Consider the following 16,586-nt stretch of genomic DNA (forward strand, 5'->3'; position numbering starts at 1 on the left):
TCGCAGTGAGGAAAACCTTAAACAAACATTTGGTTCTCATTTAAGCATGGGATCGTATGAAGGGAACTCTGCCCTCAAATTCAGGACTTGGATCGCGTACGGCAAAAACATGCTCGTTTCCAAGACTTGACTTCTTTTTAACAGGGTTGTTTGTAGAAAATCGGGGGAAAGGTTGTGCTCTGCAACAGTTCAACATTGATATTCTCGGTGAGATGCCTGTAAGCAAGGTGTGTTAATTAAGCAAGAGCAGGTTATCCAATGAGTGGGGCAGAGAGTGCAGTCTAAATTAACAACAGTAATTCTCTCATGGCTGCAGAGTGAGCAGACTTGCATAGATGTAGTGGTGGGTGTGAAGTGGACCAGAAACAAAGGCTGCTGTGTCCTCTGTGAGAGTTTTTCTAAAACAGCAGAGGCAGCAAAGTGAAGTGACAAACTTCCCTATTCCGTGCTCTACTTCCAACACATTCATATAGACATATCGTCTTTGTGGTTTATAAATTCAAAGTATAATCAAGAATAATACTGATATACAAAGATCAATACATAACAAATGAGAAGATTGCAGCAACGTTAAAGTTCAGCCACCTTAGAATCTGTATCTTATTATGTAAATGTAGTTTGCATGCTTACATCGAATATCTACTCGGTGTCTTAAGTTTATACCATCTAATAGAAAAATCTGAGAATGATATCTGTGGAGGGTTCCTATAACAATTTTCCTTTCCACTGCAAGCCATGGAATAGATTTATGCGTCTATCGCCGCACCAGTTTAAAGTGGAACGTACAGGTAAAGTGTAGCATATAATTTCATATCAGGAACCCTGAAATTTCCACAGCCTTTCCGATGCCGTTCATTTTTTCATTTTGGGATGTGCCCATTTCCATATGAGCTGAGAGATTATTTTATGTAAATGTTCTGCGTACGTGGGTGGAAGGGACAATGACATCATGGACTGTAAGAATCTATCCTAGGTAGAACATTCATTTTTAATCCTTGCTGATAGATTGTGCAGACTACCCAATTCCATATCTGAATTTCTTTGAACAGTGTTCATTATTTGAGGATAGAGTTCTTTCGCCTGGTGTTTTCTAAAAAGGGATTTATGCATTTTCCTATGCATTTAAAAAGAGAAACTATTGGGATCTTGTGGTTTTCTTTGGTCTCTACCAAATCTATCTCTTACTTTCTTACATTTTGAAGATCTCTACTAGGGAAGGACTACTGGATCTCACAGAAAAATAAAAGTGCATCATCTGCGAAAAGAGAAATGCAATGATGAGTAGAATATGATCTCATTAGTTTAATGACTGAGAACTGCCTCACTGCCAGGGCTACTGATGAAATGAAGGGGATATACAGGGTAGGGGATCTCCCCAATTAGACATCATACTTTCCAGAAATGTGCGAGCTAAAGGTTTTTTAGACTTATCGTCGCTATCACTATTCTTACTGTCTTATCAATATAATTATCACCATCTTTACCATTATTTCAAAGCTCGATGTGAGACTTGTAATGTAGGAGGAAGGGAGGAAATCAGTTGGTTGGCCATTAATAATATAAAGCAAGGCTGAGTAATACATTGATATCACAGAAATATAATTATACCCAGACGAAAGTGATTCAGAGATAAAACGCAAAGCGGTCCAATAAGAGCAAATGTACTCAAGCAAGAGGCCCAGTCATCGTTTCTAAAATGCATAATAATTCAGTTTCGGTACGAGCCATATAAAATATCTGTTTTCCTGTGCCCTCAGCTCAGATGAACTGCTCAAAACTTGCTCTGTGCTTTCTAGTAGTGGCACATCACACTGCTGCTTTTAATCATCGCCACAGTCTGAGATATGAGTCACACTGATTTCGACCTGCCCGTGGGGAGAATGAACATGTACGAGTCCATTCTTGATTAACCGCTCTGTTTTCATTGTCTCTAACTGTTGTATCTCATCTCATCTGTGTATTTTTACGTCTGACTCGAATCACAATGCTTAAGACTATAAAGATCGGCTGAGTAGTGTCATGTGAGTGATTAACAACTCTTGCAATTGGTCTGTGAATGTCTGGACCACTAGTGCAGTGAAGGTGAGAAAAGCTAGCCGGTTAAAATAGAAAAGGCCCAACAAAATGAAATTATTTAAAAAATGCTGTGATATGACGTAACTGTTGTCTTTTCTGGTTTGAAGGCTGCTTAACAGTAAAGTGACTTCATTTTCTGAACTTATCAGTCCGTTCTAAAACCTGTCTCCCCACTTATACTCATTATAGTTATATCACTGATGATCATTTACCAAAAATCTCATAGTGTTAGCATTTTCTTAAAGCACCCATAGTCATCTCTACAATATTGTTGCAATATCGTTATTAAGGTATTTGGTCAAAAATATTGTAGTATCTGATTTTGGTTGTGTGCTTTTGAGGAGATTTCCAAATATTGTGAAATGCTGTACATCATGTAACATGATATAGCTTAAATATTAAGGCCATATTGCCCAGCAGCATTATAAAGAGTACAGTCTAGACCTGCCCTGAGATTTTTTTTGTGTCATATTCTGCCTTCTCAATTTACAGTTTCTGAAAGGCATCTTCACCCGATGTCAAGTCAACATGCCAGGGCAATTCAGCCTCGACAGCACTGCCCACCGACAGCACAATTAATACAGTTCAAATGACTCTTTCAGCACATCTAGTTCAAATTCATGCACATATTGTAACCTTCCGTCACACATGCACACACACAATCCATGCATCTCATCCCATAAAAGACCATCAGAACCCTGAACCTAAAGTGCTCACACCCTGGCCTGCTGGTAAAATGTTATTACTTTTCCTTAATTTTCCGTAACTAGTTCAAAGTGCTTTTATAACCTAAAATTTGACTTCCACAGATCAAATTCCCAAACTTTCCCTACCGTCTCTGTCAGAAATGACCATGACCAGAGAGATAAATCTGCCTGAATGAATGACAGCAGACATGCTTGCTGGATGGATATGTAACAGGGGAACACATCCCACATTTCTTGTCTTGTCTTGTCCAGGCAGTCCGATCGTGACGGTGGCATGACCCAGAGGTCCTCCGCCACGCTTCCTGACTCCAGCCTGCTCTCCCTCCTCCCCCTGCTTGTACCTGCCCGGTAGCTCTTTAGTTACAGCCACTTAGGAAGCAGGTGAAGGAGCTCCTTGAGAATACGCGCCACACTGCCAGAGGGCTGTTCAAATATTTACCCCCGGATAACATTTCCTCAGAGGCCTTAACCTGCGCGCTGCCATTAATGGGTTTGTTTTGCTAATACCTGTGAATGTTTGCTTTCGCAGCCACTTAAATCAAGTGCCTCAAACATGGAGCGTGCGCTTCCATTTGCTTTATCCTGACAAATTAATTAGTGTGTAAAGTAATGCTGGGAGGAAACACACCCTCAGACACACGCCAGGCCAAATTACTGTAGTGTTACAGTTCATTAAGGAAAAGCCTGATTACTCATACTTCACTAATGCTTGCAAATAATGAAGGTTATGAGTCGTGAGTGAACATCATGAGAAATAATAAGGAAATAATTAGCTTTTTTCCCTGTAATACAATGGAACAAATAAACAGGGCTTCTTATCAGTTGGCTGTTTTAGACAAAGCAGAGCCACAGTATGATGCTGAATGAGCTGTCAATAAGCACTGTAACTATTTCCAGGCTCAGGTTGAACATGAGAAATCTCATTATAGCAGAAAAAGTGTTTCCGCACTAAGGGAAAGGAGGTGGTGACTCCGACTGCTGTTTCCTGGGCTCTCCTGATCAACTCAACTTCCTACTTAATGAGGCGCAGAAATGCTAATCTGGAGCTTAAAAGGCCTTAATTTGCTGTCATTTACCAGCGTTAAAATCATCACAAGCTGGATAATCTTAGCCCTCACACACCCTAAGTGTGTTTACACTGCACAGTTTCATCTGTCCGCGGGGGATTTTGATTTAAAGATTACTCTGGGCTTTGAGATATTAAAGTCAACAGTCCGTTCTCCACTAATCCACATTTTCACTCCCCAAGGAGGTGGGAGTCGGGCCACTCTCTCGCTTAGCTGGAGGAATATTACTTTCAAACGCACGCTGCAGTATGCTCAAGACCCACTTCCTCTTTCACAACACTTTCTGTGTCCGTCCTGCAGGCTGCTTCTGTCAGAGCAAGCACCACACAAGCACGCCGACAGTCTTTTTAGCAGCTTAGTCTCACGATGTGTGTGAAGGTTTATCTTTTATCTCTGTGTTGGTGTTGTTCACAGATTATAATTGGTGTTCCGGGACCTTCATTTCAGCTGACCAATCACATTAGCTATGACAGTACATACTAAAATTACAATGTCACAGTTGTATGCCTCCGCACACCACTCAAGTCATAATTATCATATTAATTACGGCCAAAAATGTGTTTCACAAGGTCACAGTGACCTTGAGATTTTGACACCAAATTGTAATCAGTTCATCCTCGAGCGATAGTGGACATTTGTACTACATTTGAAGACATTCCCTCGAAGCTTTTCTGAGATATTGCGTTTACGAGAATGGGGCGCCATGAGGTCACAATGACCTTGACTTTTGGCCACAAAAATCGAATCAATCACGGGTGGACGTACTTTCAGACGGACATGCAACTGGAAGGCACCATGCAAAATCATAACGTCATTGGCCATTTGCTATTATGGGCTCTATCTTGCAATAAGCGCAATTGACTTTGAACACTGGCGCTTGTGTAATTCCTATTTTGCATTCGGCGCACATTGGAATTTTCCCTCCGCAGGCGCATGTCCTTAAATTAGGGAATGAATTTGCGCTCCCGGGGGCAGTTCAGCGAAAAGAGGAGGCGTGTTCTGGCGCGAACGTTCACTGGTGCTATTTTGCCGTTTCAGAAAACACTTCCGCAACGGACCAGGAAAAACCTAGTCTAAAGTCAGTGGCGCTTATTCAGATGCTATTTTAAGGGGGCATGCTTGGCCATAATGTAGCGTGTGCTCAACGTGCATACACTTTGCTTCTCTCATCTACAAGGAAGCAGTTCACGTTTTTGCAAACCATACAAAAAAAGTTGAAAAGATTTAAACAGAAGAACTAATTCTTTTTCCCTCCGGGAGTGGCAATGCGCAATGTGCTCCTAGTGGAGCGGGTGGAGGGAAATGGAGTTGGAGGAGGAGGAGGAGGAAGGAGCACAACAGGAGCAGGTGGTGCGTTTGGAGACTTGAGGCGATGCGCCTGAGAGGCAGCAGCAACATCGCCACCCGGTCAAGACGGGCATTAATACCTTGCCGCATCCCGGACAGTGCGGTCCGGTCTGACATTGCTGCCACGGCGTGTAGTGGGTCTGGATCCTCTGCACCTTGGTGTTTGCGCTGCTCCCTCATCAGCTGGCCGTTGCACACTGCTCGGCCCGTGCGCACTGCTCCCGAGGCCTGGTGCGATGTCATTGGGGTGCCAGCCTTCGAACAATTGTGGCAATTTCCTCCCACGCTCGTTTAACCAAAGCTAATTTGGATGGGTTTCTCCCATCCCCATACAAGGCCACTTCTCGGTCTTTTACAGCCCTGACGAGAACGTCGGTCTCCTCGGCTGTGAACCGCTCCTGGCGTGCGCCTGGCAAATTCGCCATTATAATAGCAATCCGCCATGGAACAAGCGCGCCTGCTTTTAAAGGGAATGTGAGATGACGCTCTGATTGGTTTACTGCACGTTACGCCCAAACCACACCTATGACTAATGTAGCTACTTCAGACCAACCCATTTTAGATTTGCGTCGGGCGCAAGAGACATTTATCCCGCCGGAATAACAGCAACAGCGCCTGAGATCCGCCCACAAAGCTACTTGCGTTTTGCGTTTGATACTTGCGTTTCAGAGCATTAAGATAGAGCCCATTGACTCTTGAGCAATAATAATGATGACTCTTTCAGGAACATTACCGACACACAGAGATCAGATTGTGCATATGTGTGGGCTTCGGTGGGTTGATACTTCTAAAGGGACTCACCTGACTGCAAAATCTTAGTTGTGTCACGTACTGCTGCAGAGACCATGGCAAAGTGTCTGTAGAGTGGGTAGCACAAAACCCTTCGTCCAAATGACACCAGGACGTCCTGCAGGGAGCTGAACGTCTGGAAGAGAGAGTACATGGAACTCAGCTGACATCTTTTATTCAAGAGAAGGTAGACACAGATAAGCAACTGCCATTAAAGGTTTGACTGAGCCACATGTTTTCTACCTAGGAATCTTTCCCTTTTTTTTTTTTCTTTTTAGGTGAAAGACTGGCTACTGTTGGTTGTGCATTGCAGTCGCTGGTGCGCTAATTACTCTTAACAACTCCTCATTTATAGAGCTGGCAAAACAGGGGCTCGCAACTCTTAAACACCTCTGCAGCCCTGGCCTGTTAATTGCTGCTTCTCTTTAATCACTGCCTTCACTCTCAGATTTTCTCTGCACTAATGGACAAACAGCCTGGAGACAAAAACAGTGATTTTTATCCCGCGTGTCTTTCTCTTCTATTCTCCGTGGCTTGTTAGGGATGTGTTGCGAGCTTGCGAGTGCGTGTCATCGGGGATCATGCTCTCCCTCGGGCTTGTTTAGCAGGAGTGTAAATAAGGTCTGCTGCTGCAAGGGAGAAGGGGGGGGGGGGGGGAGACTCGCAGTCACACCAGCGCAGTCGACTGAGGACAAGTAAACATGCAGCAGATGGGAGGGACGAGGGGGAGAGGGGATGGCGCTGGGATAAGGTGGCAGGGAGACGGAGAATGTTAGGCATAAGCGAGGTGACAGAGATAGACAGCAGGAGCATAAAGAAGAGATAGCACAGGGAGAGAATGGAGTCAGGAAGCAGTGCTGATTTCAGCCGTGACACACAGACAGACAGGCAGTCAAAGACAGAGGGGAATCTATTGTAGAGTGCAAGGTGAAGGGGAGAGGGGGGAGGACGGGGAGCGAGACAAGGAGGGGGGGGGGGGGGGGGGGGGGGATTGAGCGAGGTGGCCTGTCAAAAGGAGCTGGCAGTTCTGCTGGCTGACTGACGAGCAGTAAAGGGCTGCCAGGCAGGTGAAGACTGTTCTTTACTCCACTGCCACCACAACAGGAAACGACTCTCAAACTGTGGTCACAGACTCGGCAACCAAACTTCTCCGAGCAGCCTCGTTGGCTCGTTTATAATTAGCAACAAAGCGCGCCTCGGGTGATTCGATCACAAGTGGCGACCGTGTATCCGTGGCCAACACCTAATGAGGACGCTCTGGGATCCCATCGCTTATATTTGTAAGTGCTGTGGGACACACTTGCCACCTCTGTAGTGGAGTGTGAACTAAAACGAGTCCCTGACATTAATGAAGGATCGTCTATTCAGCAGCGTCGTCTGCCTAGGCAGATGTATGTGCTCATGCACAACTGCTGTCATTGAAAGCGTGACACAACTAGCAACACTAACCCTCTTGAGCAACAACAACAAGAGAATAAAGAGGTCCGCCTGGTCTGTCAGTTGGTGTTTAAGCATGATTTATGGTTGTTCATAGAGGGTTTACAGTGGATCTGACAAGCACCTACTCAAAAGCACGACTACACTTCGGGCTACCTTGGCTGCAAAGATAGAGTTGTGGAGTGGAGAGATATTTTGCATGCCCCTGGTACCAGAAATAAAAGGTCCTATTTAATTCCTCATTGACAAAGTAACGCGACTCACAGTTGGAGCACTTCTATGGCTTTGATTGCAGGAAACTCTCCTGGTTGAACCGTTATTAACAAAGCTTAACAACCTTGTGAAAAAATCCAAACAAAGGCTCGGATCAAATCGTTTGTGAATTCAGAAACTTTCGTTGTTACAGGTGAAAACTCCCACAATGGACCCCAAAATGTAAAGTAAATTGATTTGAGAGAAATGTTCACAGGTTTGTCCTTCGAATTTTAAGACCCAAAGAAAGCCTCTTTTTCAGTTGCAAAGCTGGTCGAGTCTCTACATATTGTAATATTTAGATCTGCCCACCATGGCAAAATAACAAAACATGATTCCTGAGAAACGACATTGAAATAATCAAAGAATGTATAATACATGACTGACTGCCTGTTGCTGATCAGTCATGTAGCGTGCGAAGCACAATAACTACAAGACTGAAAGTCACTTAGTGTGAACAGCAAAGAGATCTGACGACTCTGAAAGTCATGTGGTGTTGCCAAGGTATCAGGCAATTTCCACATGAGTGAAATGGTCTCCTTTACAATTTAAGCTCCACACTTCCACAAGGCTTCTTGAGAGGAGAAATCTGAAACAAAACACCAGCGATGCAGAAAGAACAGAAGCAGTGCTGCACGATATGGTCAAAAAGTGATATTGTGATTATTTTGACAGACATTGTGATTGCGATATAATTTGTGATTATAATGGGTCATTAAATTTGACATCACAATTTTGATCGTCATTGAAAGACTTGTAAAATCATGATGATGTGGCATTTCTCCTGGTCTGTGCCAAACAAACTTGTTTTATTACAGAAGATTTGAACACCAGAGCATCTTTTCAGCACTACAAAATTTCACTAAAAAACTGTGTTATGACATATTTTACTTTACCTTACATTAAGGTAATTGCAGTTCTTGTGGTTTTGGCTATTGCACTTAGTCATATTGCGAATACCTGTGCAGCTCTAGACAGAAACACCACATTATTAAACTACACCTGCAAAGATACTGTAAATTTCAGCAGTTTATGTCGACTATTCTTTGATCAATCATTGTGCGTGTCAATATACTGGTCTCACGGTACAGGGCCCTGTTCCAAGAAGCATTTTTATAGAGTAAGCTGCATAATTTGCTGAGTCAAATGTGGAATCCTCCTCAAATCTGGATTAAGTTCTGATGTAAAAAAGACCTATTCCAGGTCAGGTTTTACTCAGCAAAGTCACATTACTCAGTGAACCTGCTTCTTAGGACAGACCCAAACAGTCAAAACTGTACTGAATGTATGTTTACACTGAAGAATAAACCTATGATTTTATCTTCACAGATTAAATCATTGTTCTATACAGGTGCAGTCATCCAAGGTAAAGTAAAAAGAAAACTGTAAACATGAGAACACCTGAAATGTGTGTTTGACTACATGGGACTATTAAAATAAGTGATGATGGAGAGCAATAGAACAACAGAATAAAGGGGTAATGAGCCTGAACCAAACTGTGATATGTCTGTGATATGTATCCTTTCAACCACTTGTATTGGATGCAGCCATCACCGGCCTCAGGAGGAGGGAGAGGTTTAGCCATTTTCCTGCTGTTTGCGCGCATCAATGTGGAAAGCAAACGTAATGATCTGAAAACACCAGAGTGACTGGAACGCAGTTTGACACAAAAAGACAGACACCAATGTGTCCTCCCATTTTGGACACGAGCTAAAATGATAGACAACATCAGGAAACTCCAGTTTCTTATGCCGGTCACACACACATAAATCTTGAGTGCTTGTCTGATGGCAGGTTGTGAGCGTGCACACACAGACACACACACACACACACACACATTATTTGCTCTTTGAATTGACAACACCTGTTACTGCTTTTGTACACCACTCAGATAATGTGCCAAGTCCAACAATTAACAGCTCCCTGTAGTTCACACTGAAGGCTTTTGTTTGTAATGTGAGAGAGTCTGGACCCCACTGTTCGTTTCAGAGTAAATACTACTGATGTTGTCTCGAATACCAGCCCGAGTCTCTGACGCATCTTCAAACGCTCGTGCAACTGTCAACATATTCGTACAGAGTCAAACCATGTGTGTATGTGTGAAAGTCACGCAGACACATTCACACTGATATTCACCTCTTCGATGCATTTAACCCACCCGCCAGTCAAAACAAGTCTGTTCAACTGGTGCTGAGCCAAGATCAGAGGCAACTGCAAGACTAAGGATTATGACAAAAAAAGGTAGACGCCTCAACTTTAAGGACACAGGACACATTATTATGGTCTTGAAAGTTAAAAAACCCCAAAGTTTGCGTCGACAGCAGCTCCTCTGTCCCCTTAAAGTGCCTGAAACACCTTGTCAGAAGCCTGGCCTTTAATCCCACCACTTCTTGACATCACTACGTAACCATGTCACAGATTTGTATAATTTATGCCTATATTAAGAAGGTAGAAGTGAAGCTAACCGAGAGTTGATTCAGCAGTATTTGGGCGGGGGCCTTAAAGAGGCAGGAGTTAGAACAGAGCGTTCCAGAAGAAATGGTGCTGCTGCACTGAAAACTGACACTGTTTTCAACATTAAAGCATGTAATCCTGTTTTATTAGTTTCACAAAATAATGATCCTGACAAATAGCATAATGTCTTTTGTTTTTTCCAATAGCAACCCAACCAACACATCTAACATGAAGAATAGAAGAAATGCATCGCCAAGACTGCCATCATTAAGAAAAAGCAAACCTCTGAACTGAGAACTTACTTACTAATTGAAAAAAAAAAAAAAAAATCATGTCTGATGCTGACGTCAATGTAAAATCTTGCCCTACTTAATTAATTTGCCCCTATCTTGACGAAGAAGCATTTGTCTTTTTTGCTGGCTAGCTGAATTTAAGGATGGAAGCAAAAAAGAACTGTATGCTCTCCTTTTTTCATTTCAGTAACTGATAAATGAAAACAGCCGCTAATCAAATGTCAGCAACACTTGGGCAGAGATCAAGCTCTGCTGTACTGATATCACACCCTGCAGAAAATGTATTGGCAAGAGAGGGACACAATCAGCAAGGCATCACAAATATCTAGAATGGCTGACACACTCCAGACACAGTAACGTAGTGAGGAGCAGCAGCGTGCCAGATCTCTTAACAGCAGGCTGGCAACGAGACCTTCCAACATGTATTCTGAATACACATCTGTAACCTGATAGAAACCAGCTCCATCTGCTAATGGGTCGACCCGAAGTTTCCCACAGACAATTTCAAAAGCACATGTGAGGGAGAAATATTCAGAGGCAGCAAAAATACAAAGAGAGTCAAAGGAAAGACATGAGCAGGGGAGAGAGAAGCAGACCCACACAGTGCAGATGGATTGAAAAGAAAACTGATTCAGCTCTACACTCCAAAACCATTTTCAGACACTTGATGGCCAATTTTTGAGAAAGCATCTAAAAATCAATGCAGCAGAACCATGCATGTTTGATGGGACCTGGATGTAGTGCTGGAGGCGGAGCCCGTTCATCCCTGTGAAAGCTGCTCAGCGGCGCTTGAAGCCAAAAAAGCTTGATGTGCAAAAATACCCATATCTTCCGTGTTGCGCGGCCCACAGAGCATGTGCACTAGAGACTTCCGCCGACCGAGCCGGGCTAAATTCTGGTTTTGCGCCCGACTAACTAGAATAGGGATAAAATGATTTCATCTCCTGGCTATTCTAGACTTTCCAAATTTTATCTGGCCAAATGGATCAAAACATGACAGTGTAACAGAGAGAGTAATTTTGCGGGGGTTGTAGCGCTAAAAAAAAAAAATGTATCCACCGTTTTACAGATGATTCATTCACAATGTAGGCTTCTGTTCTTCCTGGGGGCTTGGAGCAAAATCGCATACATATACTTCCTTTTAAAATTCTACATGTTCTTCTTCCTTGTCAGAAGCTGCCACCTGCATTACAAACAATGTAACTCTCCCACCAACATCTCAGTTGAAGATTTGTGAATGTTATGCTACTGGTAGCTAATGAAGCCTATAGCTGCTGGCCTGCAGCAGAGATAAGGAACAGGCTACTGAGGTCTGGTAAGCTTGCGGCATTGTGGATCCCACTGCTTTTCTTTTCCAAGAACCATTCCACTCTGTCTCTGATTGGCTTACAATGATAATCTTACCCCCCACCCAAACTAATTTCACTTTGCATGCTAAAACCCAACCAACCTGATCAAGGAAAGCCGCCAATCACAGGCAGGTGTTACCAAGAACAGTAATGGGATCCGTATTAAGCTCAGTTCTTTCTTCCTCCACACCAACAGATCTATTTCACTCTCAGACTTGTAGACTTCAGCCCCAACTGATGTTGACTCAAGTGACCTCAGTGTTTGAGGACATTTTGATGAAAGACCTTTAAACATACTTTGATTTAAAACGTGTTCCTATCAGTGGACATCTGAGCAGGGACTGCAGACTGACTAGTCTTTGACGAGCACTTTCACAGTAATGTATGATTACGTGAATTCTTTCCTTTTCAATAAACAAATAAGCATGTGGGAGTAAATAATTAACTGCGGTTCATCTTGTTTTCTTATGTAAGAAATGACTCACCTCCAGCCAGCAGAGAGTCCCGCTGAGTTTTCTGATTGTCCACGATGACTCTACCTGCAGGGTAGAAGGGGACCACTTATCACCACAACAATAAGCTGCAGGGAAGTACAAGAACATACAGTACAGAGCAATTTATTCTGCTTAGACAAACGTAGCTCGGCTGCTTAGATTTCTGCTCACAGTAAAGAGCAGGCTTCAAACAAAGTGAGATTCTCTAGGGGGGACTTGTTCTAGTCTCGCTGCGTATTATAATATCCCGTATGGAAATGGAAATACTCACAAATGATAGACTTTGTTTTCATAGCTGGGCGTTAATTCAACATTCCCCTGGATCAAATGTCTGCGGTGTTTCATTCACACGTTCTGCGAAGTGTCTTTAACAATGAAATCAGTCGCGCTCACCTTGCCTCTCTGCAGCTACCTTACAGGAGTGACACAAAGAGGCCTGGCCTGAGCTCCTGGATCTGCTGGTAATCTCTTAAGGCTCTGAATGAAATGGAAGGGGGTCTAAAGGATTTGAGGATAGAGGGCTTTGTCATCCAAGGCTAAGTGCTGCTCAGAGGAGTTGCCTCTTCACACATACACACTCACTCACATTGTGCTCTCCCTCCGTGGAGCGCACTTCATAGGAATAAGCCAGCAGGATGTCCGCGAGGCTGAGCCACGCTTGGTGACGAGACGTCTTGTCAAGCAGGTAGGAGCGGTTGGTGAATTTCCTCAGCTGCTCCTTCTCCACGTCAGTAAAGGCCACAGCTGCACAAGAACATGGATAAGAAGTGTTACCACAAGTCTTTGGTATATATTCAATATTTATATTGGAGTAGGACATTGAGCTGCCCTGTGCCCTACACAGTATCCAGTCAGGTTATGAGAACCTGTGGTGGTTGGGTGGAAGAGGAGAGGCATACATACATTTCAGATTGCACATATAAGCTTTTAATGTAAAGAGGGAGGGGGTGTATAAAGTAGGCTTAGTGTACACTAAGCCTACTAAATCTGAAAATCCATCATTTTTCTTTCAGCTTCGGCCTTCTGTTCATACCAGGCAGATTTCACACCCAAAACATAAAGGTAAAAAAAGTCTTGAGACGGGATCAAACTGAAAACACCCACCTCAAACATAGTCTTTGAAAAACAACGGTGTTTGGTGGAGGACAGAATGCTCTAGACTGAGATTATGGTACTCCCTATGAATTCTCACTAAAAATCTGCATTTAGCACATGTGATCCTGTCTGTCTGGCGGTGCCTGTGTGTTCACAAACTGAAGATTAAACCATACGAAAAAAACCAGAAGCCTTCCTCAAATCTAATGTATGCTGAAGTCTGATTTATGGTAGAAAACGAGACACTATGATGAGTATATTATGACAGAAATTAAAGTGCTGCACAAAGTTATTGATTTATGCTCCAGCCGGATCGTTTGGCTCCATTATAACATCCCAATCGGTGTATATTTATCTTTCCGACTGCTTGTTTGTTACCCGATCACATAAGTGACAAAATACGACAGTGCTCATGACAGAAATCTCAAACTAACGGATGGATTTTTCTGGTGAGATTATGCAATTTCTGTAAAGACGCACTTAAAAAGTGTTGCGAGCCCTACCATAAAGCAGACGGAACAGTGCAAGTGTCATAGTCAGATGTTGAAATGCCATTATTACTGTTGTTTAACTGGATTAACTGTCAAGCTGTTTTCATTCCATGAAATGAAAAACGTTCCAATAGAATTTTTCTTTCCTGATACAGATGCCTGAAACTGAGTATCGGCCAATACCAAGTTCTGATCCGATGCGCCCCCCGAAAATAAAAATGTCTTCAGTTTCATACAAAAAACTCTTTTTGTTGCATTCAGTCACTACTGAGAAGTAGCAGGATTCTGTTTGGAGGACCATGAATTACATGTTACGGCATAGATGCAAGAAATGGGGAGAAAAGATCAGGAGAAAAAAGACTCAGGCTTTGTTTGTCATGGTATATTTCCATTATCGGGATGATCATGAATATCCTCACATGTGACTGAAAAAATGATCTAGTCCTTTAATTTCCTGATTTATTATGAATTGCCACATGGGGGGGGGGGGCATGTTTAAAATCATTCCAAAATCCTAAGCCTGTCACCAATTTGCACTCCCATGCACGCAAACACTTACACTTACAGAGTTTCAGGCATGTTTCAGTCATTATCATGATAATATCTTGAATCGCAATTATTCTGGTGAGGATAATTGCGACAGGAAATTTTCATAATGTCAAATGCCTAATTGGTGCATAGACCCGATCCAGCATTTCAGGCTGTATCAGAGGCATATCTGATAACGTTATCGGTACTGGAACAACCCTACCAAAATCGCAGTACGAGTCCCAGTGTGTGGTTTAGAAGTCTAGAATAAGTGTGAACAAATTGGGCAAATAATCTAAATAGACCTACATTCAATTAGTAAATTAGTAAAGCCAATCCAATTTAGATGTGTCTGACAGCTGAACAGTTCCCCATTAACATATCATAAAGCTCCATCATATGAAAATATAACAAAACCGCTTCGTCCCTGCTCTCTGCAAATTCACTAACTGTTGCCTTTTGAAAGAGGCATCTGCTTAATGGGGATCTGTGGCAGGCCTAATGGGGCGGCACAAACAGACTTCAATCCCATTTAAGCTATCTGCATCGTTCAGTATTGAAAGCCACGCTGAATTTCTGCAGGAACACGCTGTAACTCAACAGTTTTTCCTTTCTCCCAGCAGCTTATGAAACAGCTGAAAGCAATTCCTCTCTCTGCATGAGAAGGGGAGAGTCCCTGCACCGAGCCCCCGATGTGGAAGAAGCACTCGGTGTGTATTGGCTGGAGCATGTACACAAAAGGCACGCACACATTTGCGCTCACACTCACTCGATATACATGCATACACACACGCATACACACGCGCACACACATGCAGCGCTTTAAAATAATCTCTCTGGCTGCAGTGGGAACTTGGCTCTGCTGGGAAGGAGATTCCTGCTGCATTACGTCAGCCTTCTGCTCCCTGCAGAGGCTACCTGAGTCCCACGTCAGTGCAGCTGCGGAGCACAGCCGAGCAGAACACACACAGACGGACACAAAGGCCGATGTGCATGCGCACCCACATCTGCACACACTCTTCTTCAAAGAAGGACACACACATCGACAGAAGGCGATGAAAATATTCAACAAAAAAACACACAGATTTAAAAGCCTGACTTGCAGCAACAGATATACAAGTGTCTTTTAAACACACATGCACGCACACATCAGACAAATGCCAGGACGCGTGAGCACATGGGGAATAAAAATACACGAGCAAAAATATATTTAGTGCACAAATGTTGACAGAACTCTTGTAAATCATCATTCACACGAGGATACAAACACCATCTGTTGCTGAACACGCTCAGGTTCTGCAATTAAAACCTGACATTCACAACAACTAAATGCTCAATCTAAATCTAACAGTGCACCGACTCTCTCGCAAGTTGAACTCTCGATGCTGATATATTTTCTATTAGCGCTGCAGCCAAAAGCGGTGGGGCGAGGTGAGCAGACCTGATTGATTTTCCCCAACAACCACATTCATTCATCTCTGCTACGGAGCCAATCACTTCTAATGGGCATTAGGACACAGTGCGTGAGGGCTTCTGCTGATTGCAAATTAATTTCTGACCTAATTCCTCCAGTTGGAACGGCAGCCTGGCTCTCCACTGCTCTCTACAGGTCCAGATGGCCTGATGGCATGGAGTAAATATGCTTTTGTTGAAATACTGCTGAGGCTTGGAAAACGCTTGCACAAATGTAAGACGTGGACGTGCGACCTTGGATGGCAGATACGGTTAATGTTGTGCACACAAACACTGTGATCGTGTCAAGGGAAAATCAAAAGGGGACACTGAAAGACACAGATACTGCAAACGTGGGTAGAGTAGTGGTGCTATCTAACGTGGTCAAAGGTCAGATTTCAAAACCCAGCCATAACAAAGTGCAGCAGGTAGACAGAGGCTGAGCTGTCAGCAACACTTAGCTGGACCAGTGTGTGAATGCAGGCATCCAGCGGACAGCTGTGGCCTGTCAGAGGGCTGGCCCTGACACCGGAGAACACAGAGGGTCCAGTTTCTACTTCATTAGCACTTGTGTCCACATCCATCTGTCAGGTGACATATATATCAGACTTAGCAGCAGTACAGGGGGGAAGAAGTCCAAGAAAGCCACATGGAGGAGTTGTAGTCGCCATTTTAAATATACGAGAAACAGTTAAAATCACGAGCATGCTTTCAAGATTTGACGGCAAGCTGCTTAAATCTCCAGACCGACCGCC

At 43.4% G+C, this 16,586-nt stretch overlaps 1 protein-coding gene across 2 annotated transcripts in view; it reads right to left on the reverse strand.

The window, feature by feature from the left end:
* Nucleotides 1-16,586, reverse strand: part of shq1 (SHQ1, H/ACA ribonucleoprotein assembly factor) — a 41,026-nt gene that overhangs the window by 16,204 nt on the left and 8,236 nt on the right. For both annotated transcript variants that reach the window (XM_030421572.1, XM_030421573.1), the window contains exons 8-10: nucleotides 12,852-13,009; nucleotides 12,257-12,310; nucleotides 5,999-6,122 (exon numbers count right to left, since the gene is read on the reverse strand). In XM_030421572.1, coding sequence (XP_030277432.1) covers nucleotides 5,999-6,122; nucleotides 12,257-12,310; nucleotides 12,852-13,009 — 336 coding nt within the window. The remainder of the gene's footprint in view (nucleotides 1-5,998; nucleotides 6,123-12,256; nucleotides 12,311-12,851; nucleotides 13,010-16,586) is intronic.

Source organism: Sparus aurata, chromosome 6 (assembly GCF_900880675.1).
Source record: "Sparus aurata chromosome 6, fSpaAur1.1, whole genome shotgun sequence".
In the NCBI taxonomy this organism is placed as follows: Eukaryota; Metazoa; Chordata; class Actinopteri; order Spariformes; family Sparidae; genus Sparus; species Sparus aurata.